The sequence below is a fragment of the Xiphophorus couchianus genome, chromosome 20 (genome assembly GCF_001444195.1).
Source record: "Xiphophorus couchianus chromosome 20, X_couchianus-1.0, whole genome shotgun sequence".
Classification (NCBI taxonomy): Eukaryota; Metazoa; Chordata; class Actinopteri; order Cyprinodontiformes; family Poeciliidae; genus Xiphophorus; species Xiphophorus couchianus.
Genome location: NC_040247.1, coordinates 4,343,544 through 4,367,027, shown reverse-complemented (window position 1 = coordinate 4,367,027; position 23,484 = coordinate 4,343,544). Strand labels below are relative to the sequence as shown.

General features: G+C 40.3%; 1 protein-coding gene across 1 annotated transcript in view; it reads right to left on the bottom strand.

Annotated features, from left to right (window-relative positions):
- The window catches only part of LOC114135517 (semaphorin-3D), a 46,602-nt gene that overhangs the window by 9,025 nt on the left and 14,093 nt on the right, over positions 1-23,484 (bottom strand). The window contains exons 2-12 of the mRNA XM_028002874.1: positions 20,173-20,365; positions 11,738-11,892; positions 9,974-10,036; positions 9,680-9,799; positions 8,864-8,954; positions 7,294-7,422; positions 7,028-7,170; positions 6,634-6,748; positions 5,786-5,855; positions 3,704-3,848; positions 1,144-1,366 (exon numbers count right to left, since the gene is read on the bottom strand). Of these exons, the coding sequence (XP_027858675.1) occupies positions 1,144-1,366; positions 3,704-3,848; positions 5,786-5,855; positions 6,634-6,748; positions 7,028-7,170; positions 7,294-7,422; positions 8,864-8,954; positions 9,680-9,799; positions 9,974-10,036; positions 11,738-11,892; positions 20,173-20,335 (1,417 nt within the window). The 5' untranslated portion in view covers positions 20,336-20,365. The remainder of the gene's footprint in view (positions 1-1,143; positions 1,367-3,703; positions 3,849-5,785; positions 5,856-6,633; positions 6,749-7,027; positions 7,171-7,293; positions 7,423-8,863; positions 8,955-9,679; positions 9,800-9,973; positions 10,037-11,737; positions 11,893-20,172; positions 20,366-23,484) is intronic.

Genomic DNA, 23,484 nt, shown 5'->3' with positions numbered 1-23,484 from the left:
GCTGGATGGATAAAAACTCACACATCCATCCATTTCTACCATCCATCCATCTGCCTGTCCATCCATCATCCGCTGCTAAAATTGGGGTCTTGCCATAGGGACAGAGAGACCCAGACATCCTAACCAGACGCCCAAGCCACCTTAACCGGCTCCCACCTGGAGCTTCTGTCTGTAAGGGAGAACTCAGACACCCTGCAGACGGGTCCTGTAGAGGATCCCTTTTCATGTGACGTCACGCTCTTCAAAACTCTGCCGGTTCCACCATGGCAGACGTCAAAACAACCAACGCGCTACAGTAAAGCAGTAAAGCCTGTCAAAAAGCAGACATCTAGTAGCCTAATCGATTCTATTCGGTTTATTTCACCTAATAAACCGCAACCATAAGGTGCTGCCATAAGGCTGCACAAACAGACATTGCATAACTTTAATGAAGAAAGATACGATGGATAGCAGCCGTTAATCATAATGACTGGCAGCCCTCGGATTTGCAGCAAACACTTTTAACAAGCTAAGACGATTAACGATCAAATACGTTATAAGTAAGTATAATTACAAAGATATGAAATAAGCATTATGGGGAAGGTACATGTCCAACCATTGTCTCCATGTCCAGATGATGACCTGATCAAAGCTCTGGGATGTTCAGAGCTTAGAACCCCACCCTGCTGAACTGAACCAGACCCCCCTCCCTGACCTGTTGCTGTCTGATTCCAACACATCAGCTTCAGCTTCAGAGCTCCAGAAGAAGATCTCTAGCAAATCCATGAGATGTGAACACAAGTGCAGGACATTTTTCCAGTTCTGCTGTGAAACAGAGGGCAGGTTTTATTCAGGCTGTTAATGTGCAGTTCATGGGGTGGGGTGAAAGGTCAAGGAGAGGAATCCACTTAGAGGAGATATATGGAGCAGCTCTGCGCCCTCTCCCCTTCGGCCTGTCACCAGCCACTAAATGACCTCTCATTCATCACAGAACCAGAACCGTTTTATCTGACAGCAACGTTTCTCCGTAACGACAGCAGGTTTCTGCAGCTGGAGCAGCAAAGAATACAGATGTTCAAAACGGACCCAGTGAACCTTCACTGACCACAAGCTGATTCTCAACGTGATCCAATGAGTTTAATCATTATAAAGATCCCTCCTCACCTGTCCCCAGGTGTAAGACGTCGTACGGTCCGTCCTGAGCCTCCACTCTGTCCACAACGACCCTCTTCAGCAGGTATGGTGAGTTGACCCGGGTCAGGACGGGTCGGCCGCCCAGAGGCAGGACGGGGTCCCACATCAGCTGGTGCTGCCGCATGAAGCTCACCACCTCATCTGGGAAGTCCTTGGTGGACTTGAGCAATGCATCGTACGTCTCACTGGGACACTGAGAGGAGAGATGACAACATCAGGAAAACGGCAGGACGGGTCCACTTCCAGGAGCGAACCCGTCCTTAACCCGTCCAAAACGATCTGGGATGTCAGACTTTAAAGGGGCAGTATTATCCGTTTTATAGCACATCAAATAACTATGTTACCTTCAGTTGTTTGTTTTAAAGTCAAACATGACTTAAAATAAATTTGACTTCCTGATTTAATGTCTTGAAATTGGGCCTCTGTGGCTTTAAGTATGGGAACTGCAGCCCAGAGGAGGAGCTGGGTCTTGAAGGCGGGGCTAGGTCCAACCAGGTGTTTTGCAAAGTTGAATGGTTGCCATGGAGATTCAAAAATTTCTCAAACATGCATGAAAGAATTAAGGCAACAAGCATCATGTAAATCTTAAAGAAGTTAATTTTCATTGATTCTGCCCCTGTAAGTTGTTCTTGCATGAAAAATCAGCCAAATAAAATAACATAATAAATTTTACTGATGCGTCTAACTGTTAAAAATAAAATCCAAAGAACCTTCTCAAACTTTTTCTTTGTTTAATTTTTTAAGAAATTCTAATCATTACACTTAAAACCAAAGCAGTGACCAGGTGTTAGTTAAATAAAACAGGCTTCACTTTGCTGTGATTCACGTTTCCTTCTTCCATCTCTGAAATATCTTTAGAGATAAAAACAAACTGAACAAATTTCTTATTTTATTTTTTATTTTATTTTTCTTAACTCCAAGAAATACGCCTGTCATGATAACAAATGTTGATGGACAATAAATTATCCCAGAAGTTATTCTGATAAACGATAATATTGTTGTTTGAGACCCTTTTTGAGTTCTGTAATAGTAATAATAATGCAAGAACACATTCTCAAAGATCAATACACTTTAAATTCTAATGAATATTTTACATGTGCGCGTTAAATGTGTATTTAACACACATTTAAAATGGAAGACATTTTAAATATCCAAAATAAATAAACAAAACAACAGCAACAACAAATAAAATCCATTATGAAGACTCAAAACAAAACTGTCCTTCAAAAAAAGGGCTAGTTGAGACCAAAACACCAGACTGAAGACTTTTAACATCCAGGTTTTTGGTACAAAAAGAGAAAAGAGAAAAATTATAAATCATGGAAATCGAAATTATCGAGCTCATTTTAATTAATCATGCAATTAATTGATTTATTGCTTATTAAGATAGGCCTACCAATAAAGTATGGGTTGTGTTTAAGCTGTGAACTTTTCATCTAATCGGAGAATTTAAACCCAAATCATCAAACAATCCTCTAGAAATAAGCAGTGAAGGTCAATTCTTCTGGTCTCAACATGCTGATTGGTGCATAAAGTCAGATTTCCTCTCAGTGAGGAAACATGAAGAGAAAGGAGAGATGAGAAACTAAGAGTAGGAAAGATGGATTTGTTGAAGGAGTAAAGCAGGTTGGAGCTAACGAGGGAAGACGTGCCACCCAGTAGCGAAGTGAGAAATGTGGAAGCCATTATTGTCTCTGCGGTGAGACTCAGCTTCATTCTGCCTGATTCGCTGCTCTCATCGCCGACACGCCTCGCCTCTGCTGCACTCAACCGCATGATTAAACACCGCGCAGAGCGGCCATGACACCCAGCGCGCACACAGCGACCTCTGACCTCACGGCGGCTGAAATGTCCCAGAGGAACCGGTGTTGGACCAGAGGAGCTTTCTGAGGTTGGACTCTGATCCCACAGGAAATTCCTAATTTTTCACAAAAACACAAATGCCATCCAGCTTCCAATATATGTGGGATAAATGATGGAGTGTGAGGCTGAATGTGGCAGCTTAACTCAAGAAAAAGGAAAATATTCTGGCGGTTACATGCTGACCCTCAGTGGGGCAGTTCTACCACAACCACAGAGCAATCATATTTACATTAAAATATATATATTTATGAGTTTACATTCTTCTTTCATGAATGTTCCTGCATCACTTCTCTCTAGTCAGCACTGGGAGAAGACGTAGGAACTAGATTTTGTTCACAGATTAGCTGTCTCATACGATATAGTGACAGTTAAAAGTTACATTCTGCAGCTTTAAAAGTGCTTATAAATAAAGTTGGCTTTGGTTTTTGTTTTGAAAGAGCTTCACTCTTTCCATGTAATCCCAAAGTGTCTCCCCTGTTGTTGTGACTGATGGCGGCGCTGCAGGACACCCTGGGCCGGTTACCTTCCTGAGAATGGGAGTATCCCACAGAGATGTGTTTTCCTATCTTCTGTTGGACCTGTGCAGTGACCTTCACCACCCTGCAAGGTCACCAGCTCCTGCCTGATGGCAGCAGTTATCTTCCAGCTGTTGGTGTGTTGAACTCACCGTTCCGGGTCTGGGGTACGGGATGCGGCCCTTGTACTCGACCCAGTGGTAGTCGGGTCCCTCTCTGTGGGCAAACGGGCCGTTGAAGGCGGCGCGGATGGACGCCATGGAGTAAACGCACACAGCCGAGCCCTGGAAGATGGAGCTGTGGAGAGAGAGGACCGACCGGTTGATCAGCGGGGCGATCAACCGTCAAACCAGGGAGAAACAAAACAGCAAACAGCAAGAAAAACTAAAATTAAATTGTGTTATTTACAAAATGATGATAAAAGGAGCAACAGAAGAAGAATAAAACTAAAAGAAGGTGGAGAAATTATTAAAATTTAAGTATGTGACTTTTTTTTTTTCTTTTTTTTTTTTTACATATTTATTAAATCTATCACCATGTGGTGACAATTTGAAATGAGACACATAATATGTGGAAAAAACTGCTTTAGGAACAACCAATCAGAGTCAGGAGGCGGGTCTTAGTGCTGTCAATCACCATCAATGTGGCACTGCAGTTAGCGTAGCCTGTCATGAATGCTAATGCTAGTTAGCATGGCCACTGATGATGGCGAATAAACACTGATGAGGGCGTTTATCCGCCATCAGCGAGTACATAAGGATTATTGACAGCGCTAAGACCCACCTCCTGACTCTGACTGACTGCTTTTGGTTGGGAGAGTTGCATTTCTTCAGACCGCAGTAGTAGCTCAAGGAGGAGATCGATTTTTCAAAGATTATCTGTCTCATAACACACCTGGTGACAGTTTTGACGAATATGTACAAAAAAATTTGTATTAAAGTTACTTACTGCAGCTTTAAAGAAGAGAAGGAGGAGGGAGTGGAAAGAGAAGTGGCTCTGCTTTTCTACATTAAGGTTAGAAAAACTCAACCTGCTGGGCCCCTACACCTTTGACCCCAGGCACCCACCCAGACCTGACCTCTGACCCTGAACTGGGAGGGTGTGCACGCGCCAGCCGGGCGGCGGGAGGTCAGATAATTTGCAGAAGTTTCTTTCAGCAGGTGGAGCTCACAGACTCCAGCTGGATTAGATTATTTATAACCAGATTAATCAAAACACAAACAGGAGGAAAACTGATCATTTCACTAATTACAACTAAAAAAATCATTTAATATAAACATAATGAAGGAAATTAAACCATTTCATTTCAATTTTCAGGTTTAAAAACGAAGAAAATGTTTCTATTTGCAAAAACGGAATGGCTCGTTTATTTTCTATCTTTGTGGAAAAATATTTTGTGGAAAAAGTTATTAGCTTATTAACTCCAACAGAGATGCGTGTCACAATGAAAAATTTTGCTGAATGATAAATTGTCCCAGAAGTTTTTGCGATAACTCTGGAACTCATTACCACCTCACCTTAGAAACATAAAGTCATTCCCTAAATTTAAAACCGAACTTAAAACACACCTTTTTAGATCTGCCTTTTCAATATGACACAATTGGTTTGCTTGATTTTTATATAGATTTTCTACATAGATTTATATATAGATTCCATATAGATACATTGTTGTGTATTTATTCTATCTATTTTTAATTGCTACATTTTATTGTTTCTGTTACTTTTGCTCTTTGTACGGTGTCCTTGAGTGCCAGAAAGGCGCCTTTGAAATAAAATGTATTATTGTTATTATTATTATTATAAACGACGTTATTGTTGTTTTGAGAACAAGTTCCCAACCTGATGACAGGAAAAACCAAATACTCCAGCTCCTCTTAGTGTCATTCTGTTGTTAAAATTATTAAGATACTAAAATAAATAAACGGCTAAATCCTGCATTTGTTATTGTATCTATATTTTAAGAAGTTATTATGACACATTGGGGAAACGAGTCGTCCTCCTATTTCTTATTTTTGCTTTTTTATTCTTGCAGATATTCTGTGCTTTTCTTTCTTTTTAATTCAGTTGATTATTTTTTTGTTATTCTTTTCTGTTTATTATAGGGCTTGACTTGATTTAGTCAGTTTTCAGACGATCACTCCATCTCTCTGTTTCAGCTGGAGGCACCTGCTTTTATTTTGTTTTAAAAAATATCCCGTTTTTATGTCTTTGACATGATGGTAGCAGTTTCTCACCTGGAGGTGGTGAAGACGCCATAGATGGTCGGGTTCTGAGGATCCTTGGTTTCCAGAACAAAGATGTCCTCTAAAACAAAACAGACAAATCGAGATTGCAAAGTTTTATCACTTTATGTTCTCCATAAATTAGTCGATTGAACTCAGTTTATTAAATGGTCATTTTTCATTTTTAATGACAAGCTCAAAACAGGTTTGACCACAAAATATGAAAGTAAACAAACTTTATTCTTTTAGCGTTCTGAAAGGTAATGTTAAATTAAAGCTGAAATATTTTATTAAAAATATTTTTTTTAAACTGTCGCTGTGTTGTGAGTTTGGAATGAGACAGGTAATCTGTGAAAACAATCGAGCTCCTCTGCCTTCTAGAATCAACCAATTAGAACCAAGAGGCGGGTCTTAACGCTGTCAATCACAATGTGGTGTGGCGCTGCTCATCCCCATCCTGCTCCTCATCCCACCTTGCTCTCTGCTACTGCAGCTAGTACAGCCTGTTGCGAATGCTCGAGCTAGTTAGCATGACTGCCTACGACGATGGATAAACATTTTTTCTGTATTTCCACCACTACATAATTAGCAGCCAGTACATGAGGATGACTGATAGCGCTAAGACCCTCCTTCTGGCTCTGATTGGTTGTTTTTGTTTGGGAGCGATTAATTTCTTTAGACGGCAATAGTAGCTCAGGGTGGAGCTTTACTACACCCATTTTTTTTCACAGATTATCTGTCTCATAATAAACTGTTACAACATGGTAAGAGTCTTAACAAATATGTAAAAAACATATTCTTTATAAAAGTTACAAGCTGCAGCTTTGATGGAGTAAAAAGAGAGAAAGGGTCGGCGTTACCGAGCTCATCGAAGTGAGTATCGACTCCCGACGGGCCGGGAACAGAGCAGACTAATCGGGCTTTCAGGAAGGTGGTCCAGCGGTTGATCAGACTCCTCTTCCCACCAACGTCATTCTGCAGGAAGGAGAAACAAATATGCACTGAAAGATTGGTTATAAAACTGAAACAGGAAGTTGGGTCAGGCCTAAGCAACATGGAGTTTTAATGTCTGGATGATTCAAGGTCAGAGCTGCATGAAAAACCTCCTGAAAATGAATGAAAAAGCAGGAAAAATCAGAGCAACTGTTAAAAGAAGGTATGGTTGTTTAATTTAATTAAAGAAAAACTGCATCAGGGTTTTATTGAAAACATTTATGATCCTTCTAATATGGCTTTGACTGAAGCGTTGTTCACCTTGCAGACCCGAGCCACCCGGCTGTAGACCCTCTGGTCCCACTGGCCGGCCTCCACCGCCTTCTCCTTAAAGAAGAAGTAAACTTTATCGTCGTCTGGACTGTGAGTGTCAGGGATGGAGAAGGAGCCCACAAAGTCCGGCTCTGTGGGGGGGACAGGAGGCGTTCATGTTGGAAAACCGATGCAGCCTCCAGTTTCTCTGCTGTCTTTAACCCTAAACGGAGCTAGAATGAAGAAATGCATCATGGGAAGAGGCAGCTGCTCACCGTTGAGCCAGTTGTGATCGGAGGCCTCGGTGCGGATGTAATGCTGACTGCTGCCCTGAACCGAGGTGCAGAAGATCGCCGCGTTGGCCCCCATGAAGTCGACAGAGGTTCCTGCATAAAGTTCACCATCTGAGGGGAAAAACGACAAGATCACTGCAGGGTAAAGGTCACTACAGGGTAAAGGTCATAAGGCACTGTGAAGGTGCTAACATCACAAACTACTTTGGCTCTTCAGGTATTTCCTGCAACCAAGGTTGTAATAGTTTGGGTTTTTCTTTATTGTTTAGTTTTATTTCCATGTTTGTACAATTCAATTAGTTTTAGAGTGTTTGGTAGTTTTTAGTCATTATTATTAGTTAAACATTTAGTTATAACCATAGTTTTAGTTTTTCCATAATTGGGATCATCTTCAGGTGCAGAATTCATAAAGACCAAAGTATTGTGAATATGTTTGCATCAAACTGATAATACTCAACAGAGGACACCAGATTTCTGTGCATCAGAAGAAAAGCATCAGGCAGTTTGTTGTTTCAGTAAAGCAGTGAGTTGCAGAAGGACATCCAGATGAGGACAGACGCTTCATCTTCTGCTGTCCAGCTGTGAAACCTCAACATGAAGCTCCAGCTGACCCCTGGAGGTCTCGGTCAGGAGGATCTACAGTTGCTGTGTTTAGTGTGTTTAGTGTGTTTAGCGTGGCGTCAGCAGTGAAATAACTCCCAGGGACCACACACACCTCGACTCGGCACTCAGCTGGCGGGCGGACAGGCCAGGGACGGCACGATGCTTAATGTCACCAGAATATGGAGAGAATGACGTAAAATCATTTGAACATCGTGTGGTTGTGAGGACCAACGTTGTTGGTTAACAAAAACCGACAAACAAACATTTTCCTAATTTTTTCTGGTGACAGAAAATGCAGAAAGACTCCTGACTGCAGCGCATCAGAGCGTTGACTCCCAACCAACGTTATTATAGTTAACTAAACCTAACAAATAACAAAAACTGAAATTAGGAAACATTTTTTTTAACTGAATAAATAAAAATGATAATTAATGGGGAAAGGACTATAACTAAGTGGAACTATATTGTGTGTTAGTAATACAAACTAAAACATACTGAAATTATAGATATCCTTTGTTTTCATGTTTATGAATCTATTTATTAACCTTTCGAACTGATGTGCAGATACAACACAAGCAGTTTATGTCAGCTACGGCACTCCATACTTCCGGCGGCGCTTACGCTGGACTGCGAAACGGCGACAGCGACAGTTTGGAGAAAGCGCCAGAGTCAGTTTGTTGTTCAACAATAATTAATTACATTTTTTGAAAACGGTATCTTCTGTCGAGTATTCATTAACCGATCAATGTAGACATAATTAATCACAATACTTTGGCCTTTTGCACTCAGTACCTAAAAACTAAAACTAAAAACAAACGAAAACTAAACATTTAACTAATAAAAACTAACAAACACACTCTAAAATTAATTACAACAAACTGAATTAAATTAAAAATCACAACGAAATAAAACTATGCTATGAAAAACACAGGGGACAGGTGCGAGGTACCGGTCAGCCTGGCAGCAAACGGCTCTCTGGGACTGAAGGGACACTTTCCTCGTCCTGACTCCACGGCGTGGGACAACCTGAACCACGGCTCCTGCAGGACGGACAGGGAATGAGTGATGAAGAGCGAGGAAGATTCTCTGGCTCCATTTTGTTGCACATCAGAGAAAAAGACAATAAAAGTTTACAGAAAATAAGAATTAATTTAGTGTTTCTTTGCCAGCGATTAAAAAAAATAGATATTTTGCAGGTTTTCTTTTGTATTTCCTGTTAGTTGCTTTGTGAGATTTTGCACATTCTTTGCGTTTTATTAAATTTTCTTTCTGACCCCATTTAAGTTAAATTGTTATTGTGTTAAATCTGCTCTTGGCTCAGACTGTGCCTGTAACTTGCAATGGATTTTCTGTTTGCTATTTCATATTTTAGATATAAGCATAAATGTTCATTTTACAACCACAATACTGCAAAAGTAAAGAAAAAGTATTGTTTATTTTTGCTTGATTATAACACCAAGAATGAGTTCTGCACTATTTAAAGAGTCTATAATTTCCAACTGTTTGGAAGCATTTTTTTAAAAATTACATTGGATTTATTTATTTTTTGTAATACAAAACAAGTGACAGTTAGACAATAACAGCAACAAAAAAGACTCAGCGTTGTATAATATTGTCGTTTTCTTCATAATTTTTCAGAAACTCTTTAAAATTGCCTCTCTTTCCTCAAATGAGCTAAGCATATGTCTGAGAACATAGCAGACATGCAACTTAATCAATATGTAGTTTAAAGGTAAATAAATGTAAATAACCAAATAATTGGTACCTCTGGGTTCTGGCTGAGCTGCAGGTAAGTACACTGTGGATGGAAGGCGCCGGTGCCACAGACGTAAACATGAGTCTTATTGAAAGACTGCAGCACACGGACAAAGTTGGCACAATCTCTCTGGAAGTCAAACACAAACAATGTGAGCATCCAGAATGTGTTTAGCAGATAAAAACACAGAAAAACAGTAGGCAGAAAAAATGACTTAAAGCAGATTTCAAATTCTTAAATCCTAAAAAAGATGATCAGTATATGAGGTGAGAAATAAATAAACTTTTGTATTATTATTTTTACCTCCAGGCTCTTGCCTGCCAGCCTGCAGTGCTCCACATGTTCTTGAGCTGCAGGCCAGTGGATCTGATGGGGAAAATATAGAAAATATCCAAATAATAAACTTAAATATGAAACAAATAAGGAATCAACCACTAATGGAAATACCTGCTAATTTTAAACCCTGAAATCTAATGTATAAAATTAAAGAGAAATAAGATAATTAGTAGAGGTTACCCAATTATAAATATTGATAATCTCCTGAAGGTCTGTTGTTTAGTTAGGGACCAGGAAATTAGGAAAACAGAGAAAAAGTAGGGATCAACTGGTAACGTAAATAACTATAATGAAGCTCGAATCAAATTTAGCTAAATAATTTTAGAATGTTATAATTAAGCATCTGTTAGGTGATTTCTAAATACTACTTGCATTATAATACAGAATTGTTTATAGGAGTTTGAAATCAGTAACATCACAGATTAACAGCAGATGCTAATATTAATTGTTGCTCATGCTAGCTGCAAATGATGGGATTAATTTAGTTTAACATATAAAACATGGTTAGAAAGTAACTGTTAGTTATTCATTCCTTCAGTATTATCTTCTAATCTCATGTTTACAGTTTGTGAAAGAAAAGGGAAAACTTGATGCTAATGCTAAATGCTAACAATTACCCTAAAAACAGGAAATAAAAACAGAATTGTTCATAAACTATTTTAACTGTAATCATCCCTAAAATATTTTTATTATGTTGTTTCTGATAAGGTTAAGTTTCACTCAGCTTAAAATCTCAAAACAAATCCAGACTTGCTTGCTAATGCTAACTATATTGAATGCTATCTCATAACAACAAACATCTAATTACATGTTGATAACCTGCAAACATGTAATTATTAAGCAACTGTTATTGTCGCCTACTATTTACTCATCACCATAGTTTCTCTTTGTCAAGTCTTTTGCAGCTGATCCAGAATGCTGCTGCTGGCGTTCTCACTAAAACCAGGAAGATGGATCACAACACACCAGTTTTAAAGTCCCTACACTGGCTCCCTGTAGCTCAAAGAATACACTTTAAAATACTGTTGTTAGTTTATAAATCACTGAACGGCTTAGCACCACAATACATTAAAGATCTGCTGTTGTTATATCAACCTTCCAGAACCTCTCAGGTTCTGGTTCTGGTTCTGCTCTGCATCCCCAGAACCAGAACCAAACGAGGAGAAGCAGCTTTCAGCATCTATGCACCACAAATTTGGAACAAACTTCTAGAAAACTGTAAAGCAGCAAAAACACTGAGTGCCTTTAAATCTTGACTAAAAACCCACCTTTGTAGGATTGTATTTGAAACGTAATCAATTACAAATTTAATGATGGCATCTGACTTAATGTCATGATCTGATTGTTGATTCTATGTTGCATGACTTTGTGTTTTTGTGCTTGATATGATGTAAAGCACTTTGAAATGCCTTGTTGCTGAAATGTGCTATACAAATAAAATTTGATTGATTGATTGATTTAGATAATGTTCATTGTTTTTAATATTTTAAAGAGCCACAACCAAGAAATCTCTTTAATCCTGTTGCGATCCGAATATATTCTGATTTATAAACTTTGGAGATAGCGGGAAAAAGATGAATAATAAACCAGCAGTCCAGAGTTTTTTTCACTGATAAGACTTTAAATTGAGCTTTGCTGCATCTTATTTACCAAAAGAAATAATAATGAACTCCAAGCAGCTCTGACGGTTTAACGCCCAACTAGGTCCATCAGAAAGGTTCGACACCTCACCTTGTGGACGGGCTGGTCCAGGTTGTCGGGGTTCAGCAGATAAATGTGGTCTTTCCCTCCAACCAGCAGCCATCCTCTGTCCTCATCCAGCAGCAGGACCTGGTAGCCCCCGCCAACGCCGGCGCTCCAGGAGACCGCCGAGCCGTTCCTCACATCTGGAAGAGTCAGGAACATTCAGGGGTTTATTCACCGTGAAACTCTTTGCACGTTCAGTCCTAAAACTGCAAAATTAAAAGGAGACAGCAGATAGTCGCTGGGTTTCCACAGGATGCTGAGTCTCTCGGACCTCAGATCTTAGTTTAAACAGGAACAGCTGGAGCGTTTTGGATCAAAACTAAAGAAGTTATTAAGCACTATGTCTATCAACCAATCAGAGGAAAAAAGGCGGAGTTCAGAGACTGTAACGTTTTTAGCTCCAAAAGCTCTGCTAGCTTGCAGCATCTGGCTCCCCGCAGGTCTCCATCTCTATAAAGCAATAATTTCAACCCGTATAAGTTTTTATTTACATATTTTTAGACAGAAGACACCCAGGTTTATCCCTCATCTTTCTGGATCCAGAAGTGTTTGCTTCCCCTCAGTAACATGAGCCTTCACTGTGCTTTACCACCTTGCCGTGCTCTATAACCTCCAGGTCATGTTTTGGTTTCTCTGTATCAGTTTAATGGAAAATCAACTTTTTTGAGCTTTCATCATGTTATAATGTTATTGCCTCATCAAAAACATCTTTCATGCATGTTTGAGAAATCCTCTAATCTCCACGGCAACCATTCAGCTGAGCAAAACCCCTGGGTGGACGTAGCCCCGCCTTAGAGGTACGGCTCCTCCTGAGAGCTGGAGTTTCCAGGTTTCTGCCTCACAGGGCATTCTTCCCCCTCTCAGCTCCTTCAAACTATCCAGAAGCAATTAGCAAACACCTGGTGGAACTGCTGAGCTCAATATACGAACTACTAATGTAGCACAGGTAAAAAGGTTGTTTAAGAGACAGAGGCCCAATTTAAACACGTTAAATGAGGAAGTGAATTTTCTTTTAAGTCATATTTGACATACATCTTATTTTTAGAACAAATGAAAGTAAAATAAGTGCTATAAACCTGTAATACTGCCCCTTTAAAATTGACTCTACAGGCGGCTGAAGCTGCCTTTTCTCACTCTGCCTCTGTGTTTTGGCCTCATTCTTCACAAATTAATTCCTCATACTGATCATCAGACGTATCTGAGTTTACCTCATACCCAAGCCAGTCGGTCTAGTTCATTTTTCCACATAGCTGCAGTTTGAACCTAGCGGCTCCTATATTAATAAATCAACAGTAATGTAACCCAGCACTGCAGGTCAGGAGAAAACCTTCCCTCTGTGTGTTTTAGTAACTCTGTGCTGTGGTTGAATGCCTCATAACTAAAGTCAACACTCACGCTACACACACACACTGATTGGCCCCTGTTCTCCCTGCGGAGGCGGCGTTAAAGCAGGCAGAAAACAACCTGGAGAAGCAGCGCAAACTAACCATGAAGCTCCAGCTTTATGATCTGTCGGCTCAGGCCTCCCGGAGCCGGAGGACCAACCGCTGCAGCGCCGCTGCCAACCCAACGACAATCCAAGCAGAAACAGCAGAGCTCAGGAATCCAAACCGTTTCGCAGCAGGAGGCGTCGGCAGCCATCAGGCTCCCAATTATTTTTACTTTTCATTCATTGAAAGTGAAGTTTTTCTGGCCAACTGCAGGTTCCTCACAGCTGACACCAATTTATCGCTGTAACTTCATCCCTCGGTTATTTGATTGATTTATTCTCATGTAATGAGTAAAACTCTGGAGCAAATCTTTTAAAATGTGGATAGAAAACTGCTTTAAATATGAAGAATTTTTATAGAAAAGCAACAGCCGGAACCTTTCTATCCTTACGTTTCTGGTACACCCGTAAATCTGACGCACAAGCGACATCCGCTAACAGCAGCGATGGCGGACGAAGCCTCTTTTCTTGATTGGCGGCAGAGCTAGGCATGTATCGTATTGTTTATCATTTTGATTTAAAATTCTAATTAATTATGTTTAAAACCCCAAAACTGTCCGTAATGTCAGGATTGTTAGCTTTCTCCACTGTTTGTTCAATAAAAACATCAATAAATAGGGCGTGCCGTGGTGGCGTAGCGGTTAGCGCGACCCGTATTTGGAGGCCTTGAGTCCTTGACGCGGCCGTCGCGGGTTCGACTCCCGGACCCGGCGACATTTGCTGCATGTCTTCCCTCCTCTCCTTCCCCATTCCTGTCAGCCTACTTTCGTAAAAAAGACCCCCTGGAGGGGTAAAAAAAACATCAATAAATATAAATAAATTTGAAAATATGATTAAATATAGTTACTTTCAGTGATACAAATCAAACTTCTTTATGTGTTTTTGAAGAGCAGTATTAGTGTTTGTGTAGCTATGATTGCTGAATCATGCAGTCAGAGCCATAAAGTTACATAAATAATTCTTAGTCACTTTTATTGATATCACAGTAATACCACAAAATATCGTGAAAAACTTTAAGTCCATCAATCTGATGGTTGAATAACCTAAATAACAGATTCAAAAATATACATATCTTTGCTGTTGATCTCATCTGTCAAATAATTCAATAAAAAAATGGTTTTTGAATTGAAAATGCTGCTTATTTTGTTGCAATGTTGTTTTCGATGAATTACAATGAGTTCAGTTAAACATTTGAATTGATTCCACCACTAGCTAAAACATGATCATCAACATTTGGAGCCTACAGCTTTTAATTATCAAAAGAAAAATTAAATCATGAGTTTTCTTCTCCTGATTTCTGCATCTCGTCCTGTAAACTTATAGTTTCTGACAACAGCAGCTCAAAATTTTAACTTGAGTGAAAGCAGAAAATTTCTTGCAGCTGAATTTGCACGTCCATGTTTCTGCAGATCAGCACCAAACAGAGCTGTCAGTGAGGAGAGTGGAGCGAAACGACCCCCCGCGGAGCATGCAGAGTACAACCGTCACTCATGCGCACGCACTGCGTGTTCAGGCTTTGAATGCAGCACGCCACATTTGCGGCACCGTTCTGAAAGAAATAGATCACAGCCGTGACGAGCTGACAGGTGACGGCAGAGACCCGGCTAGCCAGCCGGCCGTAGAGGAAAATTTGAGGAACTGCAGAAGAATGCAGTCAGATTTGTTTACACAGCCTTTATTTGGAGTCCTGCTGAGAAAAATAAGAGATGATGGATGAAAACAGCTGCTGCACCAGGCTTAGAAACTCAATCAGTGACGAACAAGTCAAATCAGATTCTCAAGCCTCATTTGTCGGCTTTGCTTTGTGTCTTTATTACACAAAACTTGCTGAATTAGTTTAGTTCAGGTGCTACAAACTAATCCTGGATGGTGCAACTTGTACACCAGAGTGAAGTTGCCCCCCTGCCATATCACCTTTTTTTGTCATACATTTGTGCTGCAAAATCTTTTGTTTGTGCCACTCTCATTTTAAAGTTATTAATAAAAGTTTCCAGAGTTTATGAAAGATCAACCAGCCTGGCCATCTTCTTCAAGTCAAAGTGACTACATTTCTGTATTTTTACTACTTTTGCTTTGAAGATAATAATGAAAGTTTAAAGGTCAAAATGTCAACCAGCCCCACCACATTACCCAAATCTAACAAAATTGGTGTCGAACGTGCGTGCTGGTTTGTGCAGTAAATTTTCGACCACACACCCCACTCCCATTTACAAAAATCAAACAAATTTGGTGGCAATCAACTCAGCTATGTTTTGATGCTGTGTTTGTGCAGCAAGTCTTATGCAGAAGATATAAATCAGAAGATATCAATATCTTCCGTTTTGCTTTGAAGATATTGATGATGACCTCTGATGATCTCTGGAAACATTCATTAATATCTCTAAAATGATAGCAGCACAATCAAAAGTTGTCGCTGCAAAACCATTTGACACTAATTCTGATCTGAAGAAGGTGATGGGGTTTGGGGGCTGAGGGGGCAACTTCACTCAGGTAACATGTACTACTTTTATACTATCTCAGGATTCTAGGAAAGTAACTTGTAAGTTGTAAGATAATCAGGAGTTTTTGCAATCAGAGCTTAATGTGGTGATTCAGGAGCAAATTCTCCAACTATCAAAAAGTAACCTGTAGATTCTGTAAAGTATTTAAAATGTTATTAAAAAACTCTCTGCGGGTTCTTGGAAAGGTAATCTGTAATGTTACACAAAGTAACCAGAAAGTACCAAGGCAGTTTTAGAAAGTATCCTGTAACTAGGAAAAGTAGTTAATCTAATGTAAAGTTTAATCAGTAATACTTTTATAACAAATTTATGTCACATCATGATTTCTTGGTTAATGTCAAGTTGTCATAAGGAAGACATTTTGAATAATGTCAACTTTGCATTAAAAGTGAGCCTGTAGGTCCTTTACAAAACCGTTTAAACATTAATCGCATACATCCACAGATTTCAGGCCGTGTGTTGTACACACTCTTTGTGTTCATAAGTAGTGTAACTACGTCATAGATTGAGATTGGAGGCAGCTTATCCACATCGTCTGGCATATTTTTCTTCTCTGTCTCATACGAATCGATCCTGACAGCAGCCATTTTGTTGATAGATAGTTCTCTTGCATTGTCAATATACTTTCTTTTTGTTGATCTCGATGCAGTGGTTCATCTATGCTTTGCGCTGCACTTGCCTACCAAGATGGCGCATATCACGTCCAGTTCAAACTTGTGGGAACTCGTATCAGTAACGTAACCTTAGATTTTAGAAAAGTAACCTTTAAGTTTCTGGATAAATAGCCAGAAAGCTGTGCTTTCAAGAAGGGTAACCTATAAGTCCTCAGAAGTCACCAAAATACAAACTGGTAGTTCTGAAAATCTTTCTACATAAGTGACCAGTATGTTCAATAAAAGTCTCATCTTCTTCTTTTAAATGTCATGATGGAAGAACAAAGCTTCTAAAAATAAAAAGTAAGAAACAGGAGGAGGAGATTTAAGCCCAGGAAGTTATTTATGGAGCTTCTGCTTTTCTCTCCAATCCTCCAGGATCTCATTCATCAAGCAGCCATGATGGCAAATCGACCACAAAATGAAAAGTAAACACTGTGGGAGATATCAGAGGGGGGGGTGGAAAATGTGACATGAAACCCTGAAGAAGCAGCCAAGAGTTTATATCAGTCAGTGGAAATCTGTTATGCTTTGACTTCAGGTTTTCCAGTAGTTTTAGACGGGAAGATATAAAAACACTCTGGCTACACGGCGTTATGGCAACCAAACCTGCCTGCAGAGCAACACTCCAGACAGCTGGTGTCAACAGAACTGTTCTGTTTGACGAGGAAGAAGCTTCTGGATCCAATCAGACCACTGGGATCACGGAGAGGCCCAAATACAGAAACTACGTCCACGAGTTGTTCAGGGACGTAAGGTCTTCGCTCCCATCTTCATCTTTCCATCCCTGCAAGTTCTGAATTATTGCTCAGACTTTAAATCTTTGCTGCAGTTTAATTTTTTGTTTCATTACGATAATATTATTATTATAATGGCTGCAGGATCATAATGTTCTTGTTTCACGTATTGTTTGTGTATAGCAGCTAGCTAGCTGAGGATGTGAACTATTCTAGCTGAGGAATTCTAGTATGCTAGCTGAGACACCCAGAGTGACGGCTAGCCGTGAGATTCAGCTCCTGATTATCAGAACGCATCAACATGCCAAACACGCTATGATCACCTTCAACCCCGAAGGTCGAGGAATCACCCTGGGAGTTGATGGAAACAAAATCCAGGCATTTCTGATGGGCTGTACCTGAGCGCACCGTGATATAAAGAACCTGATTTCCCCTCGCCTCCATTCCTTCGAAGCTCTGCTTTGTTCAACTCAGGAAACATCCTCAGTCTCATCCTTCCTTCCTCCCTTCCTTCCCTAGATCCTTCATCTCGTCTATAAACTTCTCAGAACATTTTGCTCTTTCGTTCTAACTCTTTTCCTCTCAAACTTACAAACTGTAATCAGAGCAAGTTAAAGGTCAAGGTTGACAGCGTAACAGTGTAGGGGGCCAACGCTCACACACACACGCCAACATCCACACACACACGCAGGTCACATTCCTGCCCTCTTCTGTCTGGATGATTTGGGATGTGAATCAGCTTTGACAGATTTCCTGCAGAAACACGCAGCATGTTTTTATCTAACGACGCAAAAACACACCTCAGACTGAGCTGCAGAGTGTGTGGGGGTGTGTGTGTGTGTGTGATGATGGGAATGTAGGTGTTTCCCATCCCAGTCCCACATGAAGTTAGCTTGTTTTGGTTGGAGCGTTGGAAACCAGCAGCAGCAGGGCGAGGAGGAAGTGATGTCAGAGATGTCAAACTGACCCAGAGGTCTTTTTCCCTGAAACTTTGACACTCAGACTGTAGAGTTAAGAAGACGAGGTGGAAATCAAACCAACGTTTCTCCTTCCTCAGACTCTGACGGACCGTCTGCTTCTGGCTTCAGTCTGAACCCAACCATCGACCTCTAAATCTGACCCATCGCTGCTTCCATACAGGGTCCAGATTATTTCCAAGCCCAGATCCCACTGGACAAATCATCTGGGTTGATTGAAAAATGACCTCGTGTCAATTGAACACAAAGAGTCAAATGCTCTGTTTGTCTTTTGCTGACGTTGGTCGATCCTTGTGTGTCGAGCCCAGAACAATTAATCAATCTGCATGGATTATAGCTAATCTGACTCCAACAGCTTGAAGGACTTGAAGGAAGTGAGAGAAAGATCCAATCAGTGGATGTAGAACCAACAGTATGGCAGATCAGCAGTTCAGGGCTACCAACCGGCGCCGTACTGCAGCCTGGTTGACCCGGTGACCTCTGAGCATCGCCTCTGTAGATCTGAGTGTTGATGACGAACGTTCCAGCAGAAATGGTTTGAATCGGAGAGAAAGGCTGTGTGACCTGGGAGAGTTCAGGTCCAGGTTGGAATCAGATCTCAGATTTTTTTACCAAGCAACCATGGTGCATGAAATCTGTTTCATCTGCTGAGATTTATGTCCAAACAGCTGAGGATCGTCCCTGGAGTGAAGGTAGCAACGTTTCCCACAGAGTTTCTCAGACTCCAAACATTTCAGCTTTCATGCAGAGTAGAGAGGAAAAAACATGTTTTACAGTTTGAGTCGGAGCTGATCTTAGATTCTTCCTTTTCCAGCTCTCTTTATGGCTGGACTCAGCTGGACAAAATATTTTGGCTCAGTTCAGATTTTTGAACAACACAAGTCAGAAATGCTGGATTAATTTGACCCATACCATGATGCAACTTCCTACCCGTCTGCATTCCAGTCACAATAGTTTTGGGTTTGTCATTACAGTAAAATTTTATTTCATAGTTAGTTTTAATTACTTTTTACAGTGTGTTTGCTAGATTTTTATTAGTCATAATTTAGAAATGGTGACTATAAACTGATTGTGCTTTGGATTATTCACTGTTGCGTATTTGGCACTAGTTATCCATAATCTAAAGGGGGAAGACATGAGGCAAAGGAAGCTGTTCTTTTAGCAGGAAGCTGCTTGTGTTCAGATGGATTGAAGGTTTTCACCTGAATGAATATGGAGATCAGCGTATTTATGTTTGTTTTGAGCCCTGAAGCCGCCGTCTGAGTCTCTGCGTAATTAACAGTTTACAGGCGGACGGTTGTTTGTCCTGCAGCCACGAACGCAGCAGGAGAAACTCGGAGTTCATTAAATGCGTTCACTGCTTCCCCTTACAACCGCAAGCTGCTACCGTTTCACTTCCACATAAAACCAGAAAGTCCAAATTATTACCTCCAAAACGTGGAAAAAGTTTCTGACAAGCTGAAGGAGTGAAAAAACAAAAAAACACAAGTTTCCAGAAGATCCATCAGAACTGATGAAGTCTGAGATGGTTTTCTGTGTTTCTGTCATTTAATGTGTTAAACTAAAGATTGCAATGAAATATCAACTGCAATAAAATATCACCTCCAGAGCCGGCCCAAGGCATATGTGACTTAAGCACCTGCTTAAAGCCCAACACCATCAGGGGGCCCCATAGAGCATAATTTGATTTTATTTTGTTTGGTAGATTGAATATTTTTCACACTTTACACATTTAAAAAACAAAAACATATTAAACAAGCTGACTCAAGGTAATTTCAGTTTTTACTTTCAGTGGAAACACAGCGACTGCACGGTTTCTGCAGAAATTATATTTAAACTGAATACTGGAAATATTTTACAGTTTCTGATTTCCTACCTGTGAACGAATAAACAAAGTGAACTAAAAGCTGAATAATTTATTTCCAGTCAGAGTTAAATCAGAAGCGCCAAACATCGAACCCTTTTAAACAAAGCCTGACCGGGTCCAACGGGCCACACCGATCCTCAGAAGAACAGAAAACAGGAAAGCTGGTCTTAAAGGTAGACACACATCTGTTTCCTACCTGAGTGAGAGAGCTGAAGCCGCGGCCCGGTCTGGCTCCAGGTCCTGGATTCTGGGTCGGTTCTGGACTCTGAAGGTTGCAGACTCAGCAGCCAGAGCAGAAACACGGCTGCTATGAGAGGAGAGGATGTTCTGGTTCTGAGACCTGCAGCTGATCGCAGCATCTTCTCTGACCTGACGAGTCGCTCCACAAACTGAAGGAGAAAAGGGCAGAAAGTCGGGGTTGACTTATTAAATGTTTATTTATTTCATGTTCTTCTCATTACCAATCAATCAATAAAATTTATTTGTACAGCACATTTCAGCAGCAAAGCAGTTCAAAGTGCTTTACATTACAAAACACAAAAATAAAGTCATAAAAACATCATACAGTCACCACTGAGAAACAAGAAAGACATTACATTTTGACGAGTCTCATCATGAAAATAATCAATACGCATCAAATATATTGATTAATGTTTCATTTATAAAGTTTCACAAACAACTCTAAACAGCTGGGTTTTTAGTTGTGGTTTAAAGGAACTCAGTGTTTTGGCTGTTATGCAGTTTTCTGAAAGTTTGTTCCAGATTTGTGGTGGATAGAAGCGGAATGCTGCTTCTCCATGTTTTTCAGGTTCTGGGGATGCAGAGCAGAACCAGAACCAACCCTAACCAGAACAGATAGCCAGTGGAAGGTCTTTAGAACTGGGTGATGTGCTCCATCTTCCTGGTTTTAGTCAGAACGCCAGCAGCAGCATTCTGGATCAGCGTTTTAGGCAGAACCGTTCAATGCAACATCAGTGGATGAGTTTCTCTAGATCTTGCTGAGATTTTACTCCTCAGGTGATAGAAAGTCTTTGTAACTGTCTTTATGTGGCTCTGAAGGTTCAGGTTAGACTCCATCACTAGACCCAGATTTCAGTCTGATCTGTAGTTTCAAGCTGTAATAACAGATCCTGATTCTAGATTATTTCTGTTTAATTCCAAAGTCAATAACTTCAGTTTTGTTTCTGTCCAGCTGGAGAAGGTTCTGGCGCATCCACACAGCCCTGCTGCTTCCATTTACCCTCTAACCTTTCAACCCTTTGTTATTATTTTCCATTTCTCAACAGTCGGGAGTTTTATTCAGCAGGAAAATGTCCACAGGTGTAGACAGATGTTTGAGCCTCTAATCCAACAGGAAACGTCCCGTAGGGAGGAGATAAAGCAACTGAAAAACGTTCAGGTTAAATACCAACCACATCTGTAAGTTTCCCATATCGTCGCATTCCTAAAGTAATGGCTTTAAGTTATTTATTTTTATTTTTTTTTTATCTTTTGGAAAGCAAAATTACTTAGAAAGGTGATGATATGATATAAAGAGTTAGGAGGTTGGCGTCGTGATTCCAGCAGGAATCTGAATTACTCTGTTTCTGTCAGAAGAGTTTCAAATATAAAATATCATAACTCACTAATAAAGAGTCAGTATCAATTAAAAAATATGGACTGTTATAGGTATATTCAAATCTGGCATTATGTTCAAAATGTTATTGGATATCCCATTGCTGAATATGTTTGATAAGTTAAACCAATCAGATTCGGGTTGTAAACTAAACTCCAGGTTGCATGAAGGTATCCAAGAGGTTAAAGGTCTAAACGCAGCTTATATTAAGCAAAAGAGAGTAAATGAAGTAATCACTAATAATATATAGTTTCTACAATTTGCAATCTTGCAAGATTTGAAAAGATCTGGGTTAAAGGAAAAAAATAATTGTGGTAATTTGTCCAGTCTCTCTGTACTAATTGTATTGTAATTTGAGTTATTAACACGTTAATGTACACCAACTCTCCTATTTTTTTTTATTTTGTTGTATTTTTTTGTTCATATATATTATGTTAAGGAAAGCTTGGAAAAAAAATTAAAAAGAAGCAGGTGTTGCTTCTTCTGCACATTTCAGACGGCTGCAAATCTTTCCTGGAGTCTTCCCTTGCAATGACCTAGTCAAAGCCTAGAACTGAGCCTGATAAAGAGTTTCATCATGTTTCATTAGAAAATAAGCCAAACTCCTGATTAACGACCCAAACACAAGAACTGATGCATAACTGGGATGTTTTACTGTCAGAAATGCTGAAGTTAATAAAAAAGACGCATTGCTCCTAATCCACCTCTGGAGACGAATAGAACAAAAAGAACAATATTCATAAATTTGGTAAAAACAATAATAGAAATATTTGAAGCAGAAGCAACAGCAGTTAACCCCCAGGTGGGCCCTATCCAGCCGCTGACCTGCAGAACCTGCAGAACCTGCCTGTGTTTATCTCTGAGGCACCAGTCCTGTTTTACTGTTCAGGGGTCAGAGGTCAACGATGCTCCAGATGCAGTAAGAGTTCAGCTACTGCTGGAGAAACGACCCAAACGGACCAGAACTCCTCCTAACATATGAGTTGGATCTGAATCATTCTAATGTTCTGATCGTCAGTGTTTAACAGAAAGATGGATGGATGGATGGATGGATGGATGGATGGATGGATGGATGGATGGATGCCCAAACCCTTTTCTCTTTTCCAAATCTTCCATCACTTTCCAAAATATTCTGATGAATGTCTTGTTATCCCTCGTTTCTGTTAAATCCAGACTGACCTTTGACCTCTGAAAATCTGAAAATCTTGCTTCAGAGTTAATGTTGGCAGTAGGGAATGCTGGGAAATCTCTTCCTGCAGCTCCGTCGGCTTTCATGCTTCTTTCCTGCCTCCTGATTGGCCGACGGCTGGAGGGGGCGGTTCTCTAAATCCTTCTGAATGTCCGGAGGTCATTTGACTACGCTGCCCCAAAATAAATCTGACCCGAGGTTCTGCTGCTGCGGGTCAGCTCTGATCAGGTTTCACTTTAACTTTCCAGAAAATTGAATCCTTCAGGGAGTACCAGGCAAATCAGATCGGACCAGAACAAGGCAGAAGATTAGAGACGTTCTCATCCAAGACGATGAGAGGACAGAAACCAGATGTTTATTCAAAGAAATAAAGAAAATGTTGAATGATAGCCGTGAGTCCAGATATGTTTGCCTCGTTAATGGGTCTGTGGGGACTCAGTCTGCTCTGGTTCTGGAACGGCGGGAAGCTGAACTAATCCACAAAAGAGTCGGGCTGAATGGTTCCTCATAGCAATAGTGATATTCCGACGTTCTACAAAATAAACGATCCAGTATCGTTTACTGAACTTTCAAAAATTACATCAGCTCCAGTGCACTACAAAAAGGGAAAGTAACTCTAAAAACCACATGAAGAACAACTCAAAACAACTTGTGTGTCAGTTTTACTCGACACGAACACCCGTTGCCAAGGCAACAAACACCTT